This window comes from Marmota monax, unplaced genomic scaffold (assembly GCF_021218885.2).
Source record: "Marmota monax isolate L192 unplaced genomic scaffold, Marmota_monax_Labrador192_F-V1.1 WCK01_AAM20220418_F8-fsc00009, whole genome shotgun sequence".
Lineage (NCBI taxonomy): Eukaryota > Metazoa > Chordata > Mammalia > Rodentia > Sciuridae > Marmota > Marmota monax.
The window spans coordinates 10469003-10493292 of NW_026694710.1; the positions used below are offsets into that span (position 1 = coordinate 10469003).

At 40.7% G+C, this 24290-nt stretch overlaps 1 protein-coding gene and 1 pseudogene across 1 annotated transcript in view; one reads left to right on the forward strand and one right to left on the reverse strand.

The window, feature by feature from the left end:
- The first annotated feature begins 15726 nt into the window (after window positions 1-15726).
- Sepsecs (Sep (O-phosphoserine) tRNA:Sec (selenocysteine) tRNA synthase) overlaps window positions 15727-24290 on the forward strand; it is a 38384-nt gene continuing 29820 nt past the window's right edge. The window contains exons 1-5 of the mRNA XM_046423679.2: window positions 15727-15920; window positions 16693-16847; window positions 18770-18888; window positions 19427-19585; window positions 20416-20569. Coding sequence (XP_046279635.1) covers window positions 15807-15920; window positions 16693-16847; window positions 18770-18888; window positions 19427-19585; window positions 20416-20569 — 701 coding nt within the window. The 5' untranslated portion in view covers window positions 15727-15806. The remainder of the gene's footprint in view (window positions 15921-16692; window positions 16848-18769; window positions 18889-19426; window positions 19586-20415; window positions 20570-24290) is intronic.
- Window positions 21926-23033, reverse strand: LOC124078705 (dnaJ homolog subfamily A member 1-like; annotated as a pseudogene).

Consider the following 24290-nt stretch of genomic DNA (forward strand, 5'->3'; position numbering starts at 1 on the left):
TATCAATTGCTATTACTTATTTATACCAATTACTTTATATATTTTAAATCCCATAAAAATATAGGCAGTCTTAGTGATTCCTTTTTACAGAATAGGAAACTAAAGCACAAGAGAACTAAAGTTACTTGACCAAGACCACAGAGCTAGGAAGCCTCAGAGCCAGGATTTTAACTCCTGTCTCTTAAACTCAGGATCCTGTCCTTTTCCACTCATCTCCTAATAGAATGGAAAGTAGTGCTCATGAATAAGCCACATGCAGATATTAAGAAGTGACCAGGATGGATGTGATCGTGCACTTGTTAGACTGTAAGTGTCAGGCTCTGGGGGTAGAAGACATCAAGGTTAATGAGTTTCTCTTCTCAGCTTCAGATTTTGGACTTAGATCTATAGATTCACAAAGTATTCTCAGTTCTCTTAGAGATCAACAGTCTTTGTTGAACTGAACCATTATAACCCTTGTCACAAGATACTTAGGCTCTGTGGAGATAGAGAAGGGACTCCCACATCAGCACAATTGTCGGATGGCCACAACCATCTTTAATCAATAGGGAAACTGAGGGAAGATGAGAAGGTTGCAGGGTGAGGTTACTTCCTGCTCCTTCCAAAAGGGATTTGAGACCGTTGCACAGGGAGCTGTTATTTTTAAGGAACACGGTCCCCAATGAGTCCTGTGAGTCACTCTTGATGAAAGGCTTACTCTGCCAAGCCAACAAGAGACTCATGGTGAGTCACCAAGGCTCCAACTCTCTTGGATGTTGCTGGAAAAATTCTTCTCCCTCAACTTTCCATTCTGGATATTCCATAAAAACATCAATATTGGGCTTCACTTTATTGGTTTGGGATTGTGGCATCTGTTCTTCCCTTCCTGGCATTGCTGTTGTAGTGTGGGCAGCCTGGTCTCCGGAGAGGTCAATGACTTCAGCTTAGTTACCTACACATGGGGTGGCTGGTCAGTCTTTCTCTTTTTTTTTTTTTTTTGTGTGTGTGTGTTATACAGATAAAATAATAATATTTGGTTTATTGGTTGAAATATTTCATAATCATTTCAAGGCAGGCAGAAATTTAACAAATCTGGAGTCTAAATATATATATATATATATATATATATATATATATATATATACACACACACACATATATATATATATACACACATACATACACATTTATATATAGATACATATGTGTATATATGGATATAAGAATTTGTGTATGTTTATATGTGTGTATATATGTACATATATGTTTTATTTATTTATTTTTTTAATTTTTTATTGTTGGCTGTTCAAAACATTACATAGTTCTTGATATATCATATTTCACACTTTGATTCAAGTGGGTTATGAGCTCCCATTTTTACCCCATATACAGATTGCAGAATCAAATCAGTTACACATCCATTGATTTACATATTGCCATACTAGTGTCTGCTGTGTTCTGCTGCCTTTCCTATCCTCTACTATCCCCCCTCCCCCTCCCCTCCCCTCCCCTCTTCTCTCTCTGCCCCCTCTACTGACATTCATTTGTCCCCCTTGTATTATTTTTCCCTTTCCCCTCACTTCCTCTTGTATGTACTTTTGTATAACTCTGAGGGTCTCCTTCCATTTCCATGCAATTTCCCTTCTCTCTCCCTTTCCCTCCCACCTCTCATCCCTGTTTAATGTTAATCTTCTTCTCATGCTCTTCGACCCTACTCTGTTCTTAGTTACTCTCCTTATATCAAAGAAGACATTTGGCATTTGTTTTTTAGGGATTGGCTAGCTTCACTTAGCATAATCTGCTCTAATGCCATCCATTTCCCTGTAAATTCTATGATTTTGTCATTTTTTAATGCAGAGTAATACTCCATTGTGTATAAATGCCACATTTTTTTTATCCATTCATCTATTGAAGGGCATCTAGGTTGGTTCCACAGTCTTGCTATTGTGAATTGTGCTGCTATGAACATCGATGTAGCAGTGTCCCTGTAGCATGCTCTTTTTAGGTCTTTAGGGAATAGACCGAGAAGGGGAATAGCTGGGTCAAATGGTGGCTCCATTCCCAGCTTTCCAAGAAATCTCCATACTGCTTTCCAAATTGGCTGCACCAATTTGCAGTCCCACCAGCAATGTACAAGTGTACCCTTTTCCCCACATCCTCGCCAGCACTTGTTGTTGTTTGACTTCATAATGGCTGCCAATCTTACTGGAGTGAGATGGTATCTTAGGGTGGTTTTGATTTGCATTTCTCTGACTGCTAGAGATGGTGAGCATTTTTTCATGTACTTGTTGATTGATTGTATGTCCTCCTCTGAGAAGTGTCTGTTCAGGTCCTTGGCCCATTTGTTGATTGGGTTGTTTGTTCTCTTATTGTCTAATTTTTTGAGTTCTTTGTATACTCTGGATATTAGGGCTCTATCTGAAGTGTGAGGAGTAAAGATTTGTTCCCAGGATGTAGGCTCTCTATTTACCTCTCTTATTGTTTCTTTTGCTGAGAAAAAACTTTTTAGTTTGAGTAAGTCCCATTTGTTGATTCTAGTTATTAACTTTTGTGCTATGGGTGTCCTATTGAGGAATTTGGAGCCCGACCCCACAGTATGTAGATCGTAGCCAACTTTTTCTTCTATCAGACGGCGTGTCTCTGATTTGATATCAAGCTCCTTGATCCATTTTGAATTAACTTTTGTGCATGGCGAGAGAAAGGGATTCAGTTTCATTTTGTTGCATATGGATTTCCAGTTTTCCCAGCACCATTTGTTGAAGATGCTATCCTTCCTCCATTGCATGCTTTTAGCCCCTTTATCAAATATAAGGTAGTTGTAGTTTTGTGGATTGGTTTCTGTGTCCTCTATTCTGTACCATTGGTCCACCCGCCTGTTTTGGTACCAGTACCATGCTGTTTTTGTTACTATTGCTCTGTAGTATACTTTGAAGTCTGGTATCGCTATACCGCCTGATTCACACTTCCTGCTTAGAGTTGTTTTTGCTATTCTGGGTCGTTTATTTTTCCATATGAATTTCATGATTGCTTTCTCTATTTCTACAAGAAATGCCGTTGGGATTTTGATTGGCATTGCATTAAACCTATAGAGAACTTTTGGTAATATCGCCATTTTGATGATGTTAGTTCTGCCTATCCATGAACAGGGTATATTTTTCCGTCTTCTAAGATCTTCTTCTATTTCTCTCTTTAGGGTTCTGTAGTTTTCATTGTATAAGTCTTTCACCTCTTTTGTTAGGTTGATTCCCAAGTATTTTATTTTTTTTTGAAGATATTGTGAATGGAGTGGTTGTCCTCATTTCCATTTCAGAGGATTTGTCGCTGATATACAGGAATGCCTTTGATTTATGCGTGTTCATTTTATATCCTGCCACTTTGCTGAATTCATTTATTAGCTCTAATAGTTTCTTTGTAGACCCTTTTGGGTCTGCTAGGTATAGAATCATGTCATCTGCAAATAGTGATAATTTAAGTTCTTCTTTTCCTATTTTGATGCCTTTAATTTCTTTCGTCTGTCTAATTGCTCTGGCCAGTGTTTCGAGAACTATGTTGAACAGAAGTGGTGAGAGAGGGCATCCCTGTCTTGTTCCAGATTTTAGAGGGAATGCCTTCAATTTTTCTCCATTCAGAATGATGCTAGCCTGAGGCTTAGCATAGATTGCTTTTACAATATTGAGGTATGTTCCTGTTATCCCTAGTTTTTCTAGAGTTTTGAACATAAAGGGATGCTGTACTTTGTCGAATGCTTTTTCTGCATCTATCAAGATGATCATATGGTTCTTATTTTTAAGTCTATTGATGTGGTGAATAACATTTATTGATTTCCGTATATTGAACCAGCCTTGCATCCCAGGGATGAATCCTACTTGATCATGGTGCACAATTTTTTTGATATGTTTTTGTATCCGATTCGCCAGAATTTTATTGAGGACTTTTGCATCTAGGTTCATTAGAGATATTGGTCTGTAGTTTTCTTTCTTTGAAGTGTCTTTGTCTGGTTTAGGTATCAGGGTGATGTTGGCCTCGTAGAATGAATTTGGAAGTTCTCCCTCTTTTTCTATTTCCTGAAGTAGCTTGAAAAGTATTGGTATTAGTTCCTCTTTAAAGGTTTTGTAAAACTCTGCTGTATACCCATCCGGTCCTGGGCTTTTCTTAGTTGGTAGTCTTTTGATGGTTTCTTCTATTTCCTCAATTGATATTGGTCTGTTTAGGTTGTCTATATCCTCCTGACTCAATCTGGGCAGATCATATGACTTAAGAAATTTATCAATGCCTTCACTATCTTCTAATTTATTGGAGTATAAGGATTCAAAATAATTTTTGATTATCTTCTGTATATCTGAAGTGTCTGTTGTGATATTGCCTTTTTCATCCCGTATGCTAGTAATTTGAGTTCTCTCTCTTCTTCTCTTCGCTAGCATGGCTAAGGGTCTGTCGATTTTGTTTATTTTTTCAAAGAACCAACTTTTAGTTTTGTCAATTTTTTCAATTGTTTCTTTTGTTTCGATTTCATTAATTTCAGCTCTGATTTTAATTATTTCTTGCCTTCTACTTCTTTTGCTGTTGTTTTGCTCTTCTTTTTCTAGGATTTTGAGATGAAGTATGAGATCATTTATTTGTTGGTTTTTTCTTTTTTTAAGGAATGAACTCCAAGCAATGAATTTTCCTCTTAGAACTGCTTTCAATGTGTCCCATAGATTCCGATATGTTGTGTCAGTGTTTTCATTAATTTCTAAGAATTTTTAAATTTCCTCCTTGATGTCTTCTATAACCCATTGATCATTCAGTAACCTATTGTTCATTCTCCAAGTGATGTATTCTTTTTCCTTCCTTCTTTTATCGTTGATTTTCAGTTCCATTCCATTATGATCAGATAGGATGCATGGTATTATCTCTACTCCTTTGTATTGTCTAAGAGTTCCCCTGTGACATAATATATGATCTATTTTTGAGAAGGATCCATGTGCTTCTGAGAAAAAAAGTGTAACTGCTTGATGTTGGGTGGTATATTCTATATATGTCAATTAAGTCTAGGTTATTAATTGTGTTATTGAGTTCTATAGTTTCCTTATTCAACTTTTGTTTGGAAGATCTGTCCAGTGGTGAGAGAGGTGTGTTGAAGTCTCCCATGATTATTGTATGGTGGTCTATTAGACTCTTGAACTTGAGAAGAGTTTGTTTGATGAACATAGCTGCACCATTGTTTGGGGCATATATATTTATGATTGTTATGTCTTGTTGGTGTATGGTTCCCTTAAGCAGTATGTAGTGTCCCTCTTTATCCCTTTTGATTAACTTTGGCTTGAAATCTATTTTATTTGATATGAGTATGGACACTCCTGCTTGTTTCCGAAGTCCATATGAGTGATATGATTTTTCCCAACCTTTCACCTTCAGCCTATGTATCTTTTCCTATCAAATGCGTCTCCTGTAGGCAGCATATTGTTGGGTCTTGTTTTGTGATCCATTCTACTAGCCTGTGTCTCTTGATTGGTTAGTTTAAGCCATTAACATTTAGGGTTATTATTGAGATATGGGTTTTTCTTCCAGCCATATTTGTTTATTTATGTTACTAAACATGGTTTGTTTTCCTCTTTGATTATTTTTCCCCCCTTTACTGTCCTACCTCCCACTGTTGGTTTTCATTGTTATTTTCCATTTCCTCTTCCTGTAATGTTTTGCCAAGGATGTTTAGAAGAGATGGTTTTCTAGCTGCAAATTCTTTTAACTTTTGTTTATCGTGGAAGGTTTTAATTTCATCTTCCATCCTGAAGCTTAATTTCGCTGGAAACACAATTATTGGTTGGAACCCATTTTCTTTCAGTGTTTGAAATATGTTATTCCAGGATCTTCTAGCTTTCAGAGTCTGTGTTGAAAGATCAGCTGTTATCCTGATTGGCTTACCCCTAAATGTGATCTGCTTCCTTTCTCTTGTAGCTTTTAAAATTCTCTCCTTATTCTGCATGTTGGGCATCTTCATTATAATGTGTCTAGGTGTGGGTCTCTTATGATTTTGCACATTCGGCGTCCTGTAGGCTTCTAGGATTTGGGATTCTGTCTCATTCTTCAAGTCTGGGAAGTTTTCTCGTATTATTTCATTGAATAAATTGCTCATTCCTTTGGTTTGAAACTCTGTCCCTTCCTGTATCCCAATGACTCTTAAATTTGGTCTCTTGATGTTATCCCATATTTCTTGGATGTTCTGCTCATGGTTTCTTAATAGTCTTGCTGAGCTGTCTATGTTCTTTTCAAGTTGAAATACTTTATCTTCATTGTCTGATGGTCTATCTTCTAAGTGTTCTACTCTGCTGGTAGTATTCTCAATTGAGTTTTTAAGTTGGTTTATTGCTTCCTGCATTTCTAGGATTTCTGTTTGTTTGTTTTTTATAACCTCTATCTCCCTGTATAGTTGATCGTTTGCTTCTTGGATTTGTTTATGTAATTCATTGTTGAAGTGATCTTTCATTGTCTGATTTTGCTGTCTGATGTCTTCCTTGAGACTCCAGATCATCTGAAGCATGTATATCCTGAATTCTTTATCTGACATTCCATCTGCTGCAGCTATTACCTCTTCTAACGTTGAGTTGACCTGCATTGCTTGTGGTCCTTTCTTTCCTTGTCTCTTCATACTGTTCGCGTTCCTTTCTACTTGGTGAAACTGTTGTGCTATTGAATTTTCCCCCTATATATTTATATTGGTCTTGTATAGTTGCAAAGTCTCCCTCGAAGGCGCGGGCGGCGGCTCTGTCCCTCTGCGGGCCGCTAGGCTTGTTCTGTCGGTGGTCGCAGTTCTGCCTACTTTGCAGGCGCAGGCAGCGGCACTGCCCCTCTGCAGGCCTCTGGGGCTGTTCTGCCAGTGGGTCGCAGGTCCGCCTACCTTGCAGGCGCGGGGGGCGGGGCGGCTCTACCCTTCCTCAGGCCACTGGGCCTGTTCTGTCTGTCGGTTGCAGGTCTGGCCTGTTCTGTGGGTGGTCACAGTTCCGCCTACCTGGCAGGCGCGGGGGGTGGGGGGCGGCTCTGCCCCTCAGCAGGCCGCTGGGCCTGCTCTGTGGGTGGTCACAGTTCCCTCTACCTTGCCGGCGCAGCGGGAGGGGGCAGCTCTGCCTCTCAGCAGGCCGCTGCTCCTCTTCTGCAGGTGGGTCGCAGGCCCGCCTACCTTGCAGGAGTGATTGGAAGCTCTGTCCCGCCGCGGGCCACTCTGGTCAGTCTTTCTCTTGACGTCAATAATGCAGGGAAAATAATAACACAACCAGGTGTGGTGAATGATTCCTTTTCTAAAAAAAATATTTTCACGTATGAAAAATATGGTCCTCAGTTGAGACTGTGAGTAGGAGCAGTGCACACACTCAGTGGAAGGGTCAGGATTGAGTGCAGGAAACAGGCACAATCTTAGATACTTGAACTTTGAACCCTAATGCAGGGGATGGGGAATTTTAAAAGTTGTTGGAAGGTCTTGTGCTGTGGGCTCTAGGCCGCGTGGCTAGAAAGACTCCTAGGGCACTATAGGAACACCTCCCTGGGGAGCTCTACCTTGGAGGCCACCTCTAGGGCTGCTGGTTTCAAGAGCCCTCTGCTGAGACCGGGTTGTCAGGAAGCCACACTGCCAACTCACACTGCCTGTGGACACTCAGAAGGCTGTAGAACATTCGCCCAAAGGCCCAAAGCCTATGTGTCTGCTACCTTGTTTGCCAACGACAAGAAAAGGTTGAATGGACTGTCCTCTGCTGGAGCTGCCTCCCAGGCTCAGGTGCTACAGTTGTCCCCAAAAGCACTGGATCCAGGACCCTTGTGGATACCAAAGTCCTTGGTGCCCATTGCCTTATGTAAAATGGCATATTTGAATAAAACCCCCACACATCCTCCTTCCACTTTAGATCATCTCTGGGTGACTTATGATACCTAACACAACATCAATTCTATCTAAACAGCTGCTATTTTGGACTCTTTAGGGAATAATGACAAGGAGAAGTCAGTACATGCTCACACAGACACAATTTCTATTCTGAATACTTTTGGTTCATCTTTGCAGATATGGGAAACTGACCGTACAGTCTGATTGGCCAAACTTAACCGGCTTCTGAGACACTAGGTAAGAGTGAGCCTCGAGAATGTAATTGTTGGTTTCCAGGCCCTGGAGGGAAGATCCAGGGAGGGGTCTGCTTTTCCACGCACCTAATATCAAGCAGCACAGTCACTGTCCCGGGGGACATGGCTGTCCCCTTCCCTGTTGTCATCACCCCCTTCCACAGAAGAGTGAACTAGAGGCCTTGGGTGATTTGCACACATATTTGTGAGGAGGGGAGTGGCACTGACTCCATCTGCCTGATTGCAGAGACACACTCCCCAGCCGTCCTTGGCCACCGTACCCTGCTCTTCATCACTGCCTCGCCACCTGCCACCACGCTGAAGTCACAGGCTCCGAAACTCTCCCTCGCTCTGTTTCAAGTGTCAGTAAGCCCCAGGCTCCGGAGCTGTTCACAGGCTCCTGACAGGTCTCCTGTGGCTTTTCTCTGGCTCCTGCTTTTATAGGGAACAGGACCCATCTCTGCAGTCTTAGTGCTCAGAGGAAGCTTTCTCTGCTAACTCTCTTCCCTCTGGAGAGAGGACTGCTTCACTGATCCCAGGGAAGGTCTGAAATGGCCTCTGCTACATCCACTTCTGCTTTTTTCCATCCCTCTCCAACAGAAATAGGGAAGATGAAGGCAAGACCCTGCTTTACGGATTTTTCTCAGTCTCAGCAAAATGTAATGGCTCCACTCTGTTTTCTTCCTGGAATCACAGGAGGCTTCTCCCGGCAGCCCAGCCGCCCATTCTTCCACTCCTCCTCTCCCTTCCAACTGTTCCTTGGAGCTTGGCCTTGGTGTGGACGTGGATTTGCTTCAAATTTTTAAGAGGCCTCATTAGCGAAGTTGGCAACTGACGGATCCTACCACACCTCTTAAGAGAATCACCAGGTCCCCTCCCGCAAACATTTTAAAACGCTCCTGAACGGAATGGTAAAGCAGTGTGGCCATCGCTTGTCTATTTGCATCTGCCATTGGAAAACACCTCCTCAGTTTAAAATGCCCTCAGGACACAAGTTGTCCCCTATTTGTGCCTGGTCCCTGCTTGCTTTCCTCTCTCTACACCGGGGTTCATTCAGCAACCATTAAATGATAGGCCACCTTTGGGACCCATTCTTGCTCATTCATTCTAAAATATTTGTGAATCCTTTCCAGGCACTGTGCTAAGTGCTCAGAAGAGTTGGTGAATAAATAGTCCGTGTTTCCAGAAGCTTCCAATGCGGACATTACACAAGCAACCAATTTCTCCAAACCAGGTTCCTACTTAAGTAGTCAGGGAAGGCTTCCCAAAGGCGGCAACATTTATGTTGAGTGGAAAGTAGGAGGCTGCCGTGTAGAATGAAGAAGGGGAAAACAGAGGAGAGCAGGTACAGCACGTGGGAAGGTGCCGAGTGAGGAAAGGAAAGCGTCTGCATTTCAGGATCTACAAGGAGTCCCCCTGGCCAGAGGCAGGAGCGGACTCAGGGTCCGTGGACCAGACCTTTAGGACCTGGTAGGGCGAGGTAAGAACTTGGGATTATGTGCTCAGTGTGACAGGAAAGGGTTCAAGGGGAGGGATGGGCTGCCCACTTAGAGTAATTGTCATGACTGAGTGGGGACTGGACTGGGACAAAGGGGAGAGGAGGGAATCGGAGGACAGCAGCTACTGAGGCTGCCCAGCATGGACTAGGCGAGGAAGAGTTGGAGAGAGGTGTGGGTGGGATGTGAGTGGTGGGGAAGTGGAGGGGTCACTGATGCTGAGTGTTTTTTTCCAGTGATGCTGGGGCTCAGTGTCATGGGATCCTGCACCTGTAAGGGTAAAAGAAATTGAAGTTAAAGTGTAAAAGTTAAAGGGTAAAAGGCCGGGTATTGTAAAGTTTCTAAGCTGCAAGGCCTGAGTTAAAATGTAAAGGACTAGGTATTGTTAAGTTCCTATGCTACATGCAAAATCTGAAATTCCTGTAGCTGTTAAGACAATGCTTGGAACCGCCCAGTAAATATTTCCCCTGATTGCTTGGTTGTTTAATAACTTAAGGGCTCTGTGTGGCCTTGCACGTAGGCATAGCAGGGCCTGGACCAATCAGTTTAAATGTGTACCCCGCTTTAGAACTGACCTATCACCCCCGCCTGACCTGTTCCCGCCCATGAATGAACTAATCATGTCTCAGAATTATTGTTTGATTTTCCCGCGGTGTATGATGATTTGTTAAAGGAGACTGTGATGTATGTAAAATCCCCGCCCTCCCAAAGAAAGTGTACTTAAGCAGTGCTCAGCCCCTGCTCGGGGCTCTGGGCTGCTTTCCCTTCTCTAGTGGGCACGGAGCCCCAGCATGCTGGTTCAATAAATCCCCTTCTGCCAATTGCATGAGTGGTCACTTGGTGGTCTCTTTCTCCGACGCTTCGCCGGACCCTTACACACCAATATGGCAGAGGGGGCTTTTCTGGCCACGGAGGCTAACGGCCTTATGAATCTTGACAACCTATCCTCTCTCCCCTCTGGTCATGTCTTGTTAGTCCATCCACATTCCAGTGGATAGAACCCTGAGGCTGCACAGTTACCTGCCTACAGCCTGGACCATGGATGCCTCTGGGCTCTGACAGTACTGTGGTGGTTAAGGACAGTCTCCAGAGCCAGGCAGACTGGCTCAAACCCTGACTTGTTCTCTGGTCTAATGGTGCAAGTCCATCTGGCGTCTCTGCGGCTTGGCTTCTTCGGTTGTAAAATGGGGTGAAGATGTGGCTCGGGTTTCACTGAGTTGCTGGGAAGGCTGGATGAGCTGCTGCTGGTAAAGCCCTCAGAACGCGTCTGGCTCAGTGTTAGTCCTTAGCGGTGTGAATCAGTGGGGACCAGGTACCTCTGAGCCACCTGATTTCATTCTACACCCATCCTTACAGCAGGGTTTAGTGTCTCAAGGCATCTTCTAAGTAGATCCAACCCCACAAGTGGACTAATAAGAAAGGAGACTTTACCAAATATCTCAGGGGGAGAAGGAGGATGAGGTTTCCTTGGGAGTGCTCAGTGCCCCAGCTCAAAATCCCTATTGAAAATCTGGCCCCTTTCCTCTTGGTACACCCTCTGCTGGGCCTACCCAGTCCTGCAGTTTCCATGGCCTCTGGGACAGGGCCCCCCTCGCTCCTTCCTCTTAGTCTTTTCACAGAATCCACTTCTGGTTTTGCTCATCTTCTGTTTTCTTCTATAAACTGAATGTTTGTGTCCCTCTACCCCCCCCCCCACCCAAATAAGTTGAAATCTTGCCTCTCAAGGTCCTGGTGTTGGGGGTGTGTCTTTTGGGAGGTCCTGAGAGCAGAGCTTTCAGAAGGGCTTTCTGCCCTTGAGAAGCGACCTCCAGAGAGATCCATCACCCTTTCTGCCACATGAGGGTACCGCCAGAGCAGGCCACCCATCTATGAACCACAGAGCAGGCCCTCAGCAGGCACTGGACGTCCCAGGACCTTGATCTTGGACTTCTCAGCATCCAGAACTGTGAGCAATGAGTTGCTCTTGTTTTAAGCCATTTTGTGATATATTGTTATAGCAGCTCATAAGGGACTAAGCCATTTTCCATTTTCCTAATTTCTAGGCTTATATATTCAGTCTCTCAGTCCTTTTTTCTTTCTTTCTTTCTGTCATTCTCTTTCTTGAAAGAGGTTGACCAATTTAGAGAAGGCTAGGGATCCGGATCCTTACCTCTTGGGGACTGTTCAGTTGTCTCCATGGTCCATTTTACTGTGACATCTTTTGGACATATATGTTATTTTATCATCACAGTGATAATCTGATGAGAGAATTGATGGTCAGAACTCCAAGGGCTGCTGGGCTGGGGTTCTGGCTCAGTGGTAGAATGCTCGCCTAGCACATGCAAGGCGCTGGGTTCGAGCCTCAGCACACATAAAAATAAATAAATAAAATAAAGGTATTGTGTCCAAGTTCAACTAAAAAAATATTTTAAAAAAAGAATTCCAAGGGCTGGGGGTCTAACTCAGTGCAGGAGCACTCACCTGGCATGCACAAGCCCAGGTTCAATCAGAATTTAAGTTTCTGGATGGAATGCAAATGACCAGCATCATTAAAATTACGACAAAACAAGATCAAGTAACAGTTTCTTTAGGAGGCTTCGGAACCAGGAACCAAACTGCCCAACTCAAGCCCAGAGAACAAATCTCACAGCTCATGAGAATCAACTTAAGACAGCCGAACAGCTTTCCCTTAAAGTCTCCATTAATGCCTTTTCTACCTGGCCTTTCTCATTGATCCACGTATAGCAAGGCATTTTAGCGATGGCACAGATGCCCCTGTGACTGGCCAAGAAGAAATTTAGAGCAATGTGATTGTCCATCACTGCTCATGCAGAGGAAGTGCAACTGATTTGTATTCCACTAAGTGCAGGGCGGCTTCGTTGCAACTTCTGCTTGAGCTAATGATGTCTCTTGCAGTCTTTGCTATCTGCATCACTCTCACCAGAATGAACAATGAATCAGTAATTCCCCCAGGGAGAGTGCTGGAATAATTATGACTGGCCTGGTTTTGGAGTTCATGTACGGTGGGGATTTCTAAAGTATGTGAGGCATTAGTCTGAGGCAAACAGGATTAGATGTTCTGGGCTGAAGGAAGTTGTATTCAGCAGGGACTCGGAGATAGAGGAAAGAAGAGTTACTCATGACATGAGGTGAAAACCCAAGCTTTACATTAGCTGGGATACATATTTGGATTGCAATTAGCCTCATTTAGGAGGCAAGTATTTGGATCATCATCCTATTAGGGTTGTTGAATTTAAATTTAGAAATACACAGGGTCTGATCAATACTCTAATAATTGGTTCCTTTTCAAGGAGAGAGGGACACCAGCAAAGTTACAGGTTGATTCGCTTAAGATCATTTGTCCATGTAATTGCAAGCAGAAACATCATTGGTTGTGATTCCCTAAGGTCTTGTTTAATGAGATTGGAATTGTTCAGAGATTTTTATCATGGGGATATGGTGATGGATGATACATTCAGCAGTCAGTAAGACTGGGGGAAGTGGCTATTGTTGGGGATAACCCAAGAATGTCATTAGAATGAGTATGTTCCAGACTAACAATTATCTGGAATAAAAGGGAAAGAGGCCATTATGGAAAGACAAAAGCTAGAGGTCCCCATATAAAATAAGTAAGCAGATTAAACAACAACGAGAGTTAGGCAGGGATCTTAGCCTAAAGCCTGGGGAAAAAACTGTCCTATTTGAGGTCATTGGCTTGTTCTGAAGGTCTTGGATTGGCTGACAGCTTCAGAAGACTGGCTGTTTCTGGAAGGTATCTGAGAATCCTCAGTTTGAAGCACCTTGTTGGATTTGCTTTTCAGTTGTACAGAATTCAAAATTGCTTTTTTAGTTCTGGAATGTGAGCCCAGAGATTGGCTCCTCAGGATTTCACTGTTGTATTCATTGTTAATTGTACAGATAAGGCTCCTTGCAATGAAGTTCAAGAATAGTTCCTCTTGGATATCTCTTCCAATAGATAACATTTCCTTGTTGGAGATCATGAAGAGGCTGTTTAGGAGGATGTGGGACTAACAGCATAGTGATTTTGGTGTTAGGACTGAGTATAGTACATGAATCTCTTGCAATATTGTGACTTGTCTATGTGCAGTAGGACTGAGTCTGCTATCAGAGGTGGAAACTCTAAATGTCTGGGCCTTCCAAGACTGGATCACCCGGCCGTAAAGGTTATTGGAATGGGAATATGTTAGATCAAGGAGACTCAAATGGTTCACAAGGTTTTGTTAATCTAAATGTAAATATGCCATTGATTCTTTCAACCTCTCCAGAAGATTTTGGGTCGTAAGGATGGTGTACTTTTGGAAGAAGATTATAGATTCTTTATAATAATTTCACAATTGAGAAAAGGGTAATGACTTAACAGTGTTCACATAAAATGTGTGCCTCGGTCACTTTATATAAAAGTTGTTTTTCCTCAGGTTGGAAACATAAAATCAAGTAGCTTTTAGAAACTGTAAGGGATGTAGCTTTTTGGCAAGGAAGTGCCATGGGCCACCCTGAAAATAGATACACAGTAAATAAAATACATTTTAAAAATTGGTTTGATAGTGGTTAAAACAAACAAACTCTTTAGTCTTGTTCCAGCCCCTACCTCCCTTTTACAGATTTTCCAGGGATATACTGTTGACAGGTAACACATGACTTCAAAATAACCTTACTGTCTTTTTTAAAGTTTCACAACTAATGCTGATTTGCGATAGTAACCAATTGGTTTACACTACGATGAGTATTTCCATGAAGAAATGTAATTTCATGCAGAACAATCAGATTTCCCTATTCTTTCTTTTCAAAATCAGGGACTAGACACTGTCAAGGTAGAAGGACCCAGTGCAAGAAAGGTGCTCAACTTATGGGAAGGTGAAGAAGCAGAGAGAGACAGGAGAGGGGCAGGGCCAGCAGGTAAGGTGAACCCTCCCTGCGCATAGGCCAGTCACCACCTCCTTCAGTTTTGCCCCACCTGCCTACTGTTACCACTTAGTCAGTCCATTCAAACCAGGACACAACTTGCTTATGAATGGAGTGTCCTCTGGAACTCTATGAAATAATCCCTTTGCTGTGTACTTGTGGTTAATAGTTTTTGCTGATTTCTGTGGTGTAAATGCTCTCACCGTGTCTAATTTCAAGGCACCAACTTTTGAATGGGAGTTGAAAAAGATATGCAAAAGTGCACCATTATTATTGTGTTTCCATCACACAGATACAATGGATGAAAGTAATCTGAGAAGCATAGATAATAAATATAGTAACATAACTAGAAAGTGGTGAATTTTGAGTATTTTGCTTTTAATGTCATTCTGTGTAAGCTCATATAATTTAATTTTAGGAGTATCTATTTAAAGACTAGCTCACAAAAATACTGAACATTTAACAAGCAGCTTTCACAATCAAGTGTGAAACAGTGTAAATGGGCTCTAGCACACTACTGAGTGAGGACAATGCCAGGGATTACTATAGGCTTACCTAAGATGAAGATGAGGCGGAAACTGAAGGCAGGGATCCTTTTTATTTATGTCTTCAGCACTTGTAGGTTATTCAAGAGCCAAAGTAGTTCATTGATTCCCCCCCCCCGCCCTCCTATATTCTGGGCATTGTTTTAGGTACTAGGGGGAGAAGGAGCACTGCAGCAAAAGTCAAGGCTCTGCCTTAAGAGCGTTTACATTTATCGAGGGGCTATGTAGACACATGTCTGTGTGTCCGGTGATGGGGAAACAAACGTTATGGCTAAAAGTTCTGTAGTGCCAAAGAACAGGAGTGGAGCATTGCCATTTCATATGGGGTGGTGAGGCAGTTGTGAATGTCTTGGAACCTGACAGTGTTCATAAGGTTGATTCTGCGCAGATTTTAATCAACCAACAAGGTCGGAATACAAAGGAACGCATTTTTTTTTTATGCACTTTTTACAGAAGTGCATGCAATTGCACTTCTGTATGCTCAGCAGTTCACCCAAGTGCAAAGTCCTTTCTAAAGTTCTAGTTCCAATCAGATGCTCGCAGTCCGAATTTTAACACTGACTCCTCCCATCTCCGCCTGAAGCCGGCTAAATGTGAGGACTCCCTTGCGCATGCTCAAATACTCCAAAATCCTGGAGTTCCGGCTACAGGTTTGCGCATGCGCACGAGGGGGCGTTGCTGGTCGCTATCTGTTTTTGTCCCAAGGTCCTGCCGTACCGTCCAGGCGGCGAGTTGCATTCTGTGGCCGGTGTGTGGGGAACTGTACTTCAGTCTACCCGTCTCCGACGCCAAGGGCGTCATGAACCGCGAGACCTTCGCGGCGGGCGAGCGGCTGGTGTCACCGGCTTACGTGCGGCAGGGCTGTGAGGCCCGCCACTCGCACGAGCACCTCATACGGCTGCTTCTGGAGAAGGTACCGAGGTGTCGGTCCCCTCCCCAGCCGCGCGCCCGCGAGGCTCCGGCCCCGCCCCGCGCCCCGGTCCGTGCCGGGTCCTGCTAGCAGGCTGCCGGGTGGAGTCCTTCCCGGACGGTCGCAGTTCGGCTCGCCCCGCGCTGCTCGCTGCGCTCAGGTCCTTCCCAGCCTCGCCGCAGCCTGCGAACCCGGAGCCTGGCCTGCGGGGCTGAGGGGTCGGGGCTTGGAGACCTCATCTCCGCTCTCCGAACCGAGTGGTTCCAGCCCAGCTCGTTTCCCTTTGTTTGCGGAAAGGGCAAAGTCCGAGTCTTTCGCGCTCCCAGACACTCGGGGACACTGGTCCACCAGGAGCCAGCTCGGGACTCGGGGTCTCGCCCCGCCACCCCCCCCCCCCAACGTGCCTGAACTTTAATTTCACTAGTTCGACAGCCCTAATTATAGCCCCTGGTTGGAGTCGTCTTCGCTGACAACACGGTGTTTTGGTTCCCACTCACTCTGACTTACTGAAACTTATACCCCAGGATACGCGTTTGTCATCACTTCTCGCAATCTGCAGATAGTCGCAATCAAGTGTAATAGGAATGTTGTGCCAATTTGAGGTTTCTTCATAGTGCTGAATTTTATCTCAATTTTAGGAGCAAGGAGCGTGGCAAAATACACATTTAAAAAGTTTAAAATACATTGATGTAGGGTTTACATCGTCTTGAGAACGATGGTTTACTTGAATATAATTACTAGTTTTTGTTTGTTTGTTTGTTTGTTTGTTTTTAAGGGCAAGTGTCCAGAAGATGGTTGGGATGAAAGTACTCTTGAACTCTTTTTACATGAGCTTGCTGTCATGGATAGCAACAATTTCTTGGGCAATTGTGGTGTGGGAGAAAGGGAAGGGAGAGTGGCATCTGCGTTAGTTGCTCGTCGTCATTACAGGTATGTTTTTTTAAGTAGATGTGAAATCATTTTTTTTTTCTTTTTGAAGGATGGTAAACATAATGGTGGCAGTATTCGGCTTATAAAATTGTCCATTGGCAAACCACTTTATTGTTCAAACGGGCTTGGAATCCAGATTCAACAAGGAGATGGAAACAGTTTATCTGAGCAGGTGCTTTTCGAAGACAAAAGATTAGAAGTACTAATATCTGGTGTTTCCCCTGTCAGGTTCTGGGTTGTTAACAGCACAACCTAAATGTTCTGAAAAGAATGTTTGATCTTGTGGTTGTAAGGGTTTTAAATACTTTAAGGTTGTTTATAGATTTCCATTTCTCTTTTAACATTGCAAGTTTTGTTGGAGAATGATTTATAGTTAGAACTTTAAAACATTGTCCATCTGTATCTAAGCTGAGTCCCATTTTATGAATATTTGTTTTTGTTGCAAAGAAATAGGAAAAAGTGTATTGGATTATTAATTCACTTTTATTCATTATTTCAGAAAGCTTTTCTTCAGTTCTGATAATCATGAAATTATGAAGTGATAGTGATTTTAAATATGATCATTTCTTTCTGTTTTTCAACCTTTCTGGAAGATAAATATAAACTCTCTTAAAAACTCCTGTCTTCCATGATTTTAAATCATGATGAAATTTTCCTGGGCGTAATAGGATCTTTTTAAGCTAAACTGTTGAAGTCAGAACTAATGATCATGAATGCATGAATTGAATGAAGATTTCATATTTAACAATTTGTTTATAACATAGTTGGTAAGTAATAAATGCTTTGTTTATGAGGTTTTGATGGTAAGGAAGTGCAACACTGTGTTCTGTGATAATCCCATTACACAGAATTTCTGATTTGCTTAACTATAAATTACAAATTATTTCAGATTACAAATAGATTTTTTATTTTAAAAAGTATTTAGAGACATTTTTTAAAAATGTATAACGTCATATAGTTTAAAGTCAGTGGATTGTCACTGTTATTTTTAAGAAGCATATATGTCTTTTAAAATTAGGACAATTTTTGAAACAAGTTCATTGCCATTAGAACTTACTCCACTTCTCTGGTTATATAGTGTAGTTTTCTGTTGTTGCCTAACCATGCCAAAACTTAACGGCTTGAAATAGTTATACATTATTATTTCTCATAGTTCTCTGTGTTAACTGGACTTAGCAGAATGATGATTGTTTGTTTTGCCTCTTTGGTACAGTTGTGGTCAGATGTTGGCAGCCAGTTTAGTCATCTGAAGGTTCAAATGGGCATTTTATTCAAGATGACTTACTCACATTATATGGGAACTCCGATGGCCTCTCTTTGACTTGGGTTCCTCCCAGCATGGCAGCTTGATTTGGAGAGAGGACACCCTAAGAGTGAGCTGTTTAAGGATCCTGGTGGTGGGCTGGGTTGTAGCTCAGTGGCAAAGCACTCACCTAGCATGTTTGAGGCCCTGGGTTCGATCCTCAGCACCACATAAAAATAAATAAAATAAAGTTATTGTGTCCAACTACAACTAAAAAAAATTAAAAATTAAAAAAAAAGATTCCTGGTGAAACTGTAGGTAGGGCCTCTTATGAACTAGCTTAGAGGTTCCAGACAGTCATTTCTGCTGGGTAGGCAAATCACTAAAGCTAACCTGGATTCAGATGGAGGGGAAATTAGACTTCATCACCTGGTGTGGGCAGGGAAAAAAGAAATTAATGGTAGCCATCTTTGGAGACTAGATACCATCACAAAATTGATGAAATTATTTCAATTTAAATAGGATATTTTCACTCTATTAAATATAGTTGATGATGTATATATTCAATAGCTGAATATTGCCTCTGTTCTTTTTTGGTTATTGTGATTGAATACTTGTGTATTGAATCACTTAAAATACTGAGTATATTTGTCCAGTCTTTGCCCCATTTTTTGCTCAGGCTCATTCATGGGATTGGACGATCGGGGGATATTTCTGCTGTGCAACCAAAAGCTGCAGGCTCTAGCCTTTTGAACAAGATTACTAATTCTTTGGTCCTGGACATCATAAAGTTGGCTGGTATGTACTGTAGTAATCGTAAGACATTTGGTGACCAAGGGTGTATACCTTTACCTAATTTATTTTATTAGTGCCTCCTTCTAAAAAGAATATAACTGGCTTTTTTTGGGGGGGGTATGGGGGAATGAACCCAGGGTCCCTTAACCACTGAGCTACATCTCAGCCCTTTTTATATTTTGTTTAGAGACAGGGTCTCCCCAAGTTGCTTAGGGCCTCACTAAATTGCTGAGGCTGACTTTGAACTCATGATCCTCCTGTTTCAGCCTCCTAAGCCGCTGGGATTACAGGCTTGCACCTGTGCCCAGCATAACAGGCTTTTAAAAGGACACACATATAAGAAGTGTTACTGCATAAGATAGAAAATCAGTCATAACCCCAGAGGATGAATTTGACAGTGACCTTTCTGGGAGTAAGTACAGAAAAACAAATACTCAGGCTATGACTCTTTATTTATTTGAAAAAAGAAATATATCATTTCTTTAAAAAGGATGTTAGGTTTTCAATGGTAACTAATTTTTGTTTTACTTCTTATTTGTAGGTGTGCACACAGTGGCCAGTTGCTTTGTAGTTCCTATGGCAACTGGTATGAGTCTAACTCTGTGTTTCTTAACATTACGACACAGAAGACCAAAGGCAAAGTATATCATATGGCCACGAATAGACCAGAAATCCTGTTTTAAATCCATGATCACCGCAGGTAAAAAAAGAGAAGTGGCCTATATAGTGTTTTAAATATCCTAATGAGAAAATACAGAATTTTTATGTACAGATAGATAAATGAAAAATTAACTAAATCTGTTCCGTATTTCTTTTTTTAATGTGATAAAATGTACATGATGTAAAATATAGTGGATATATTGCTTATACAACTTTTAGGTTTATAGATACTAAATGTTTACCATTAAAGTTTATGTAATTATTATTTGTGGGACCTATTGATTGCTAGTTAAATATACTCTTTCCATTGAAAATTTAAACAAAAATTTTATGTTTTGATCACAGAAGGCTCTTGTGAGTTGAGATGGGCCAGTGATCCTCAAGCTAGTGAAATCAATTACAGTTTTCTTTAAAGGTGAAACTTTGATGTTTGTGATTTGTTTCAGGCCTTGAATTTATATTATTATTTATGTCCATCTCTGAAATAAAGTGAGCTGTAAATTAAAACTGAAATATTGCCAGAAAATGAGCGGACTTGGACTAGTGATCCTTTTTGTTATCAATATCTGTTATTACTTCTGTAGATTCTATTTAATTTTTATTTTTATTATTTTCCAAAGTTATTCTTTTTTTTTTTTTTGTCACATCAAAGTGTTAAAAAGGTTTGTGATCCTAATTATCTAGTCTTTCACATCAGTTTGACCTGGCTTTGACTAATGTGAGCATTGTGCCAGGTTTTATTACTAGAGGAAGGCTCATCAATCAAAATATTTAGAGTTCTTACATGGAACAGCACTGCCGTGTCGAGTTCCAAGATCTGACTTTATTTTCGTTCACCCTAACATTTAGATTTCTGGTTGGCTTGGTTAGGTTTTGAGCCGGTGGTGATAGAAAACGTGTTGGAGGGTGATGAGCTGCGCACAGACCTGAAAGCCGTGGAGGCTAAAGTCCAGGAACTTGGGCCTGATAATGTTCTGTGTGTTCATTCTACTACATCCTGTTTTGCTCCAAGGGTGCCTGATAGGTAAACGATTTGTGGATATTGACCTTTATGTGTTTGTCAGTCTCTTAAATAAAGTGTTATATACTAATTCTAAAATATGCTTAAATAACATTTGGTGGTAAATAGTGGATGGTCCTAGGAGATTAGATTAACCTTATGGAAAAATAACATAATGGCTTGGGAAAATAAATATTTACTGTAGAAGAAGGAAAAACAATTAGTACAGGGGAGAAGATCCCTTTGTCACCTGAATAGAAGCAGGCCATATATTTTCTTGCCTTTTTTGTTTTTTGTGGTACTAGGGATTCTACCCAGGGCCTTGTACACACTAGGCAAGCCCTCTATCACTGAGCTGTCTCTAGTCTTTTTTATTTTTATTTTGAGACAGTCTTGCTAAGTTGCCTAGGCTGTCCTTGAATTTGCCATCCTCCTGCCTCAGCTTCCCGAGTTCCTGGGTTTACAGGTTTGCACCATATTCCCAGCTTGCTTTCTTTCTGTGTATCCTGTTTCCAGTCTCTTAGCATCTTTTTCCTTATGTAAAAAAATTTTTAAGTTTGTTTTAATTAGTTATACATGACAGTAGAATGCATTTATGCACTTTCATTTCCTCATTGTTTTAAATAAAAATTTCTTTTCCAAGCTAAATGTTGAGTTTAGTTGTTTTCATTGCTCTCTTTACTTCTTTGACCTTATTGTTAGTTTTCAGATATAGGAACTATTAGTATTAACAGATTTTAAATGGAATATTTTAGGATTATTTATTTTCCTTTGAGATTTTTTTAATTGGAAGATTAAATTCTGATGTTTATTAAATGTTCATAGTGGTTGTCTTTATTTTGACAATGGTATAAATATTTAAGAAAATAAAAGTAAACAGGAAATAAAAATAAATATTTACTTTTCTAAAGAATAGCCACAAGTTTTTATTCTGAAAATGTAATAGCACTTTAGTTTGTTAGTACAGATTTCTGTTTTTGAAAGTAGTTGTTTTTGTTTCATTTTAGTATTTTGAATAGAAGTACTAATAATTTGTAAGAACTATATTGACTTTGGACTTATTAATAAGTTACACTCTGGCTTTCATAGAATCTCATTATTTGGCAGTAATGAATGCATGTTAGCTTGTATTATAGACAGATTTGGAGAGAGACTTTTTAAACCATGCTCTTGAAAATTTACCTTGCTACATTCATGAACCTGTGAATTCTATTTTTGATTATATTGTGTACACTTTAGTGGTTTTTATTCTTTACTTAAAAGCATTTAAAATTTGTATTGAAATATTTTTTCAGAGGTTTTATATTTATTTATTCTTCATTTAACTTTTAAAATACTACTATAATTGAATATTGTTTTTAAAACAAAAACAATAGCAAGTAGTGAGCATATTATGATCATAGTCCTTCACTCATTCACTACTGCATATAAAATGCCTGCAGTGAATGTTATTTACTGGCCCCCTTAAAAGGTTTGACACTGAACACCACCTCTGGGCTGATGTTCTTCATCCTTATATGCTTCTTGATTATAATAGCGTCATTTTTCCTGATTTGGATCGAAGTCCATCAGTTCTACCAGATCCATTTCATCGGTCTCTTCTAATTCCTTCCTCTGATATAGGAGTTTTTCCAACAAAGAAAGTTTGTCAGGAGAGAGAAAGCCATTTTCAGGAAAGTTTACCTTAAACTCGATGGTTAGGTGACCCTTCCATTTGGTCTATGATAAATTGGCATACCTTCATTTAGCACCCACTTTTATATCTCCATGCTTGACAATATGACTGGATGAGAGGTGATGATTGTGGTTCGATTATCAAAGAGTGATACTGGCTTCTGGAAGCCACATAATGCTTCTACCAGCTGTATGTCCATATACATGAAGAGGCATTCTCCTTGTCAAATAAAAACAGCATGGGCCTTCTGATCTAACACAACAATAATATCTCCTGGTTCCAGTTCTGGCTCTTGGTCTCCTTCACCATGGAATGTTATCTTCAGTCCATCTTTCATGACTTTGTCAATATTAACTTCTAGAATCGTCTTCTCTCAAACTATCTTCCTTCTATTGCAGCTTTTACATCTATCTTTAGGACTGATCCATTCCCGCTGGCCTGGGCTCTCCATGCACACAGACTGAATTTGGTGAACCATTCCAGGTCCTATCTGATGAATTCTTATTTGCATTCCAGTACCTTGGCATTTGGGATAGCACTCTACTGCCCCTTTCTTACCACCACGGCCTTCACATTTGTCACAAATCACATTCTTTTGCAGAGCCGGTTCTCTTGTGCACCATTATATAAATCTTCTAATGTTACTGAGAGCTGATGCACAACATTTTTGCCTTTTCTCTTTCCTTTGGATTCTTATCAGGGTGGTACTTCAGGGCCAGTTTCCTGTAAGCCTTTTTCAATTCTTCCTGGGTGGCATTGGGTTTGACCCCCCCCCCCCCCCCAAACATCATAGTAAGTGGTTTCTTTCACCATTTTCTACAGCTGGTGAGCAGGCTGGGGCCACTGTAGGGGAGTGGGTGGGAGGGTGTAACTGTGCATCTTGGGCAGCTGCAGCTCCTCCACCTTTCACCAAGTGTTCTGGAAAGTTCCCCTGTATTGAAATATTAAATACACATTTCTACTCTTGTTTGTTGGTTTTGCTATCTAGGAAAAAATTTAATGTGATAAAGAACTCACGTTTCCAAAAATAGCATATGGGGCTGTAGCTCAGTGGTAGAGCGCTTGCCTTGCATATGTGAGGCACTGGGTTTGATTCCCAGCACCACATAAAAATAAATAAAACAAAGGTATTGTGTCCATCTGCAACTAAAATAAATAAATAAATAAATAAATAAATAAAAATAGCATGTGGATATTTACATTGGTTGGATTATCTATCCTTGGGGAGAGTTTTATTTTTATTTTGACTAATGTTTACAGTATGCATGGCGCAGTGTTGAATATTTTACATCTATTATCTCTGTTAGAAAAAAAGTTAAATTTTTTTAATCAGCAAAATTCTCATTTGTCACTTTTTAGTAGTGTTATGTAATGAATGTTTCTTTTCTTTTTTTTTGTAGTTGGACACAACACCTTTATTTTATTTATTATTTTTATGTGGTGCTGAGGATCAAACCCAGTGCCTCACATGTACTAGATGAGCACTATACCGCTGAGCCACAACCCCAGCCCCATGAATGTTTCTGTTAAGAGGGAAGTTCAGGAAAAAATGGGATGTATAGTTAGTGATATGTTTGAATTTCTGATTTTATTAAATTTTACAATTACATTTTGATTCCTTTATGTCAAGTGTACTTCCTTTAATACCTCATTTTGATGGTATGGCATATATTTTATTTTGATTAGATAACTGGAATATTATAGGGGAAATATTCTTAAAAGAGATGTTAAAAGAAGGGTATCATTTCTTTTAATTAACACCTTAAATTAGTTTACATTAGTTGGATTATCTGATCCCTATGGAAATTATTTTTCTGCTTCTTGCTTTTTATTTAATGTATTTTCATAATCCTATTAATGCATTTGATCAGATTATTTAAAACTATACTCACAAGTGATTGTATTCTTTTTAAAATATAATTTTGATTTTATTATGGTACATTATTTTCAAGGAAGTTTTTTTTTTTTTTGTGGTGCTGGGGATTGAATCCATGGCCTTGTTCATGTGAGGCAAGCACTCTACCAACTATATCCCCAGCCCCAAGGAAGTTCTTTATTAGGGAATGTTTT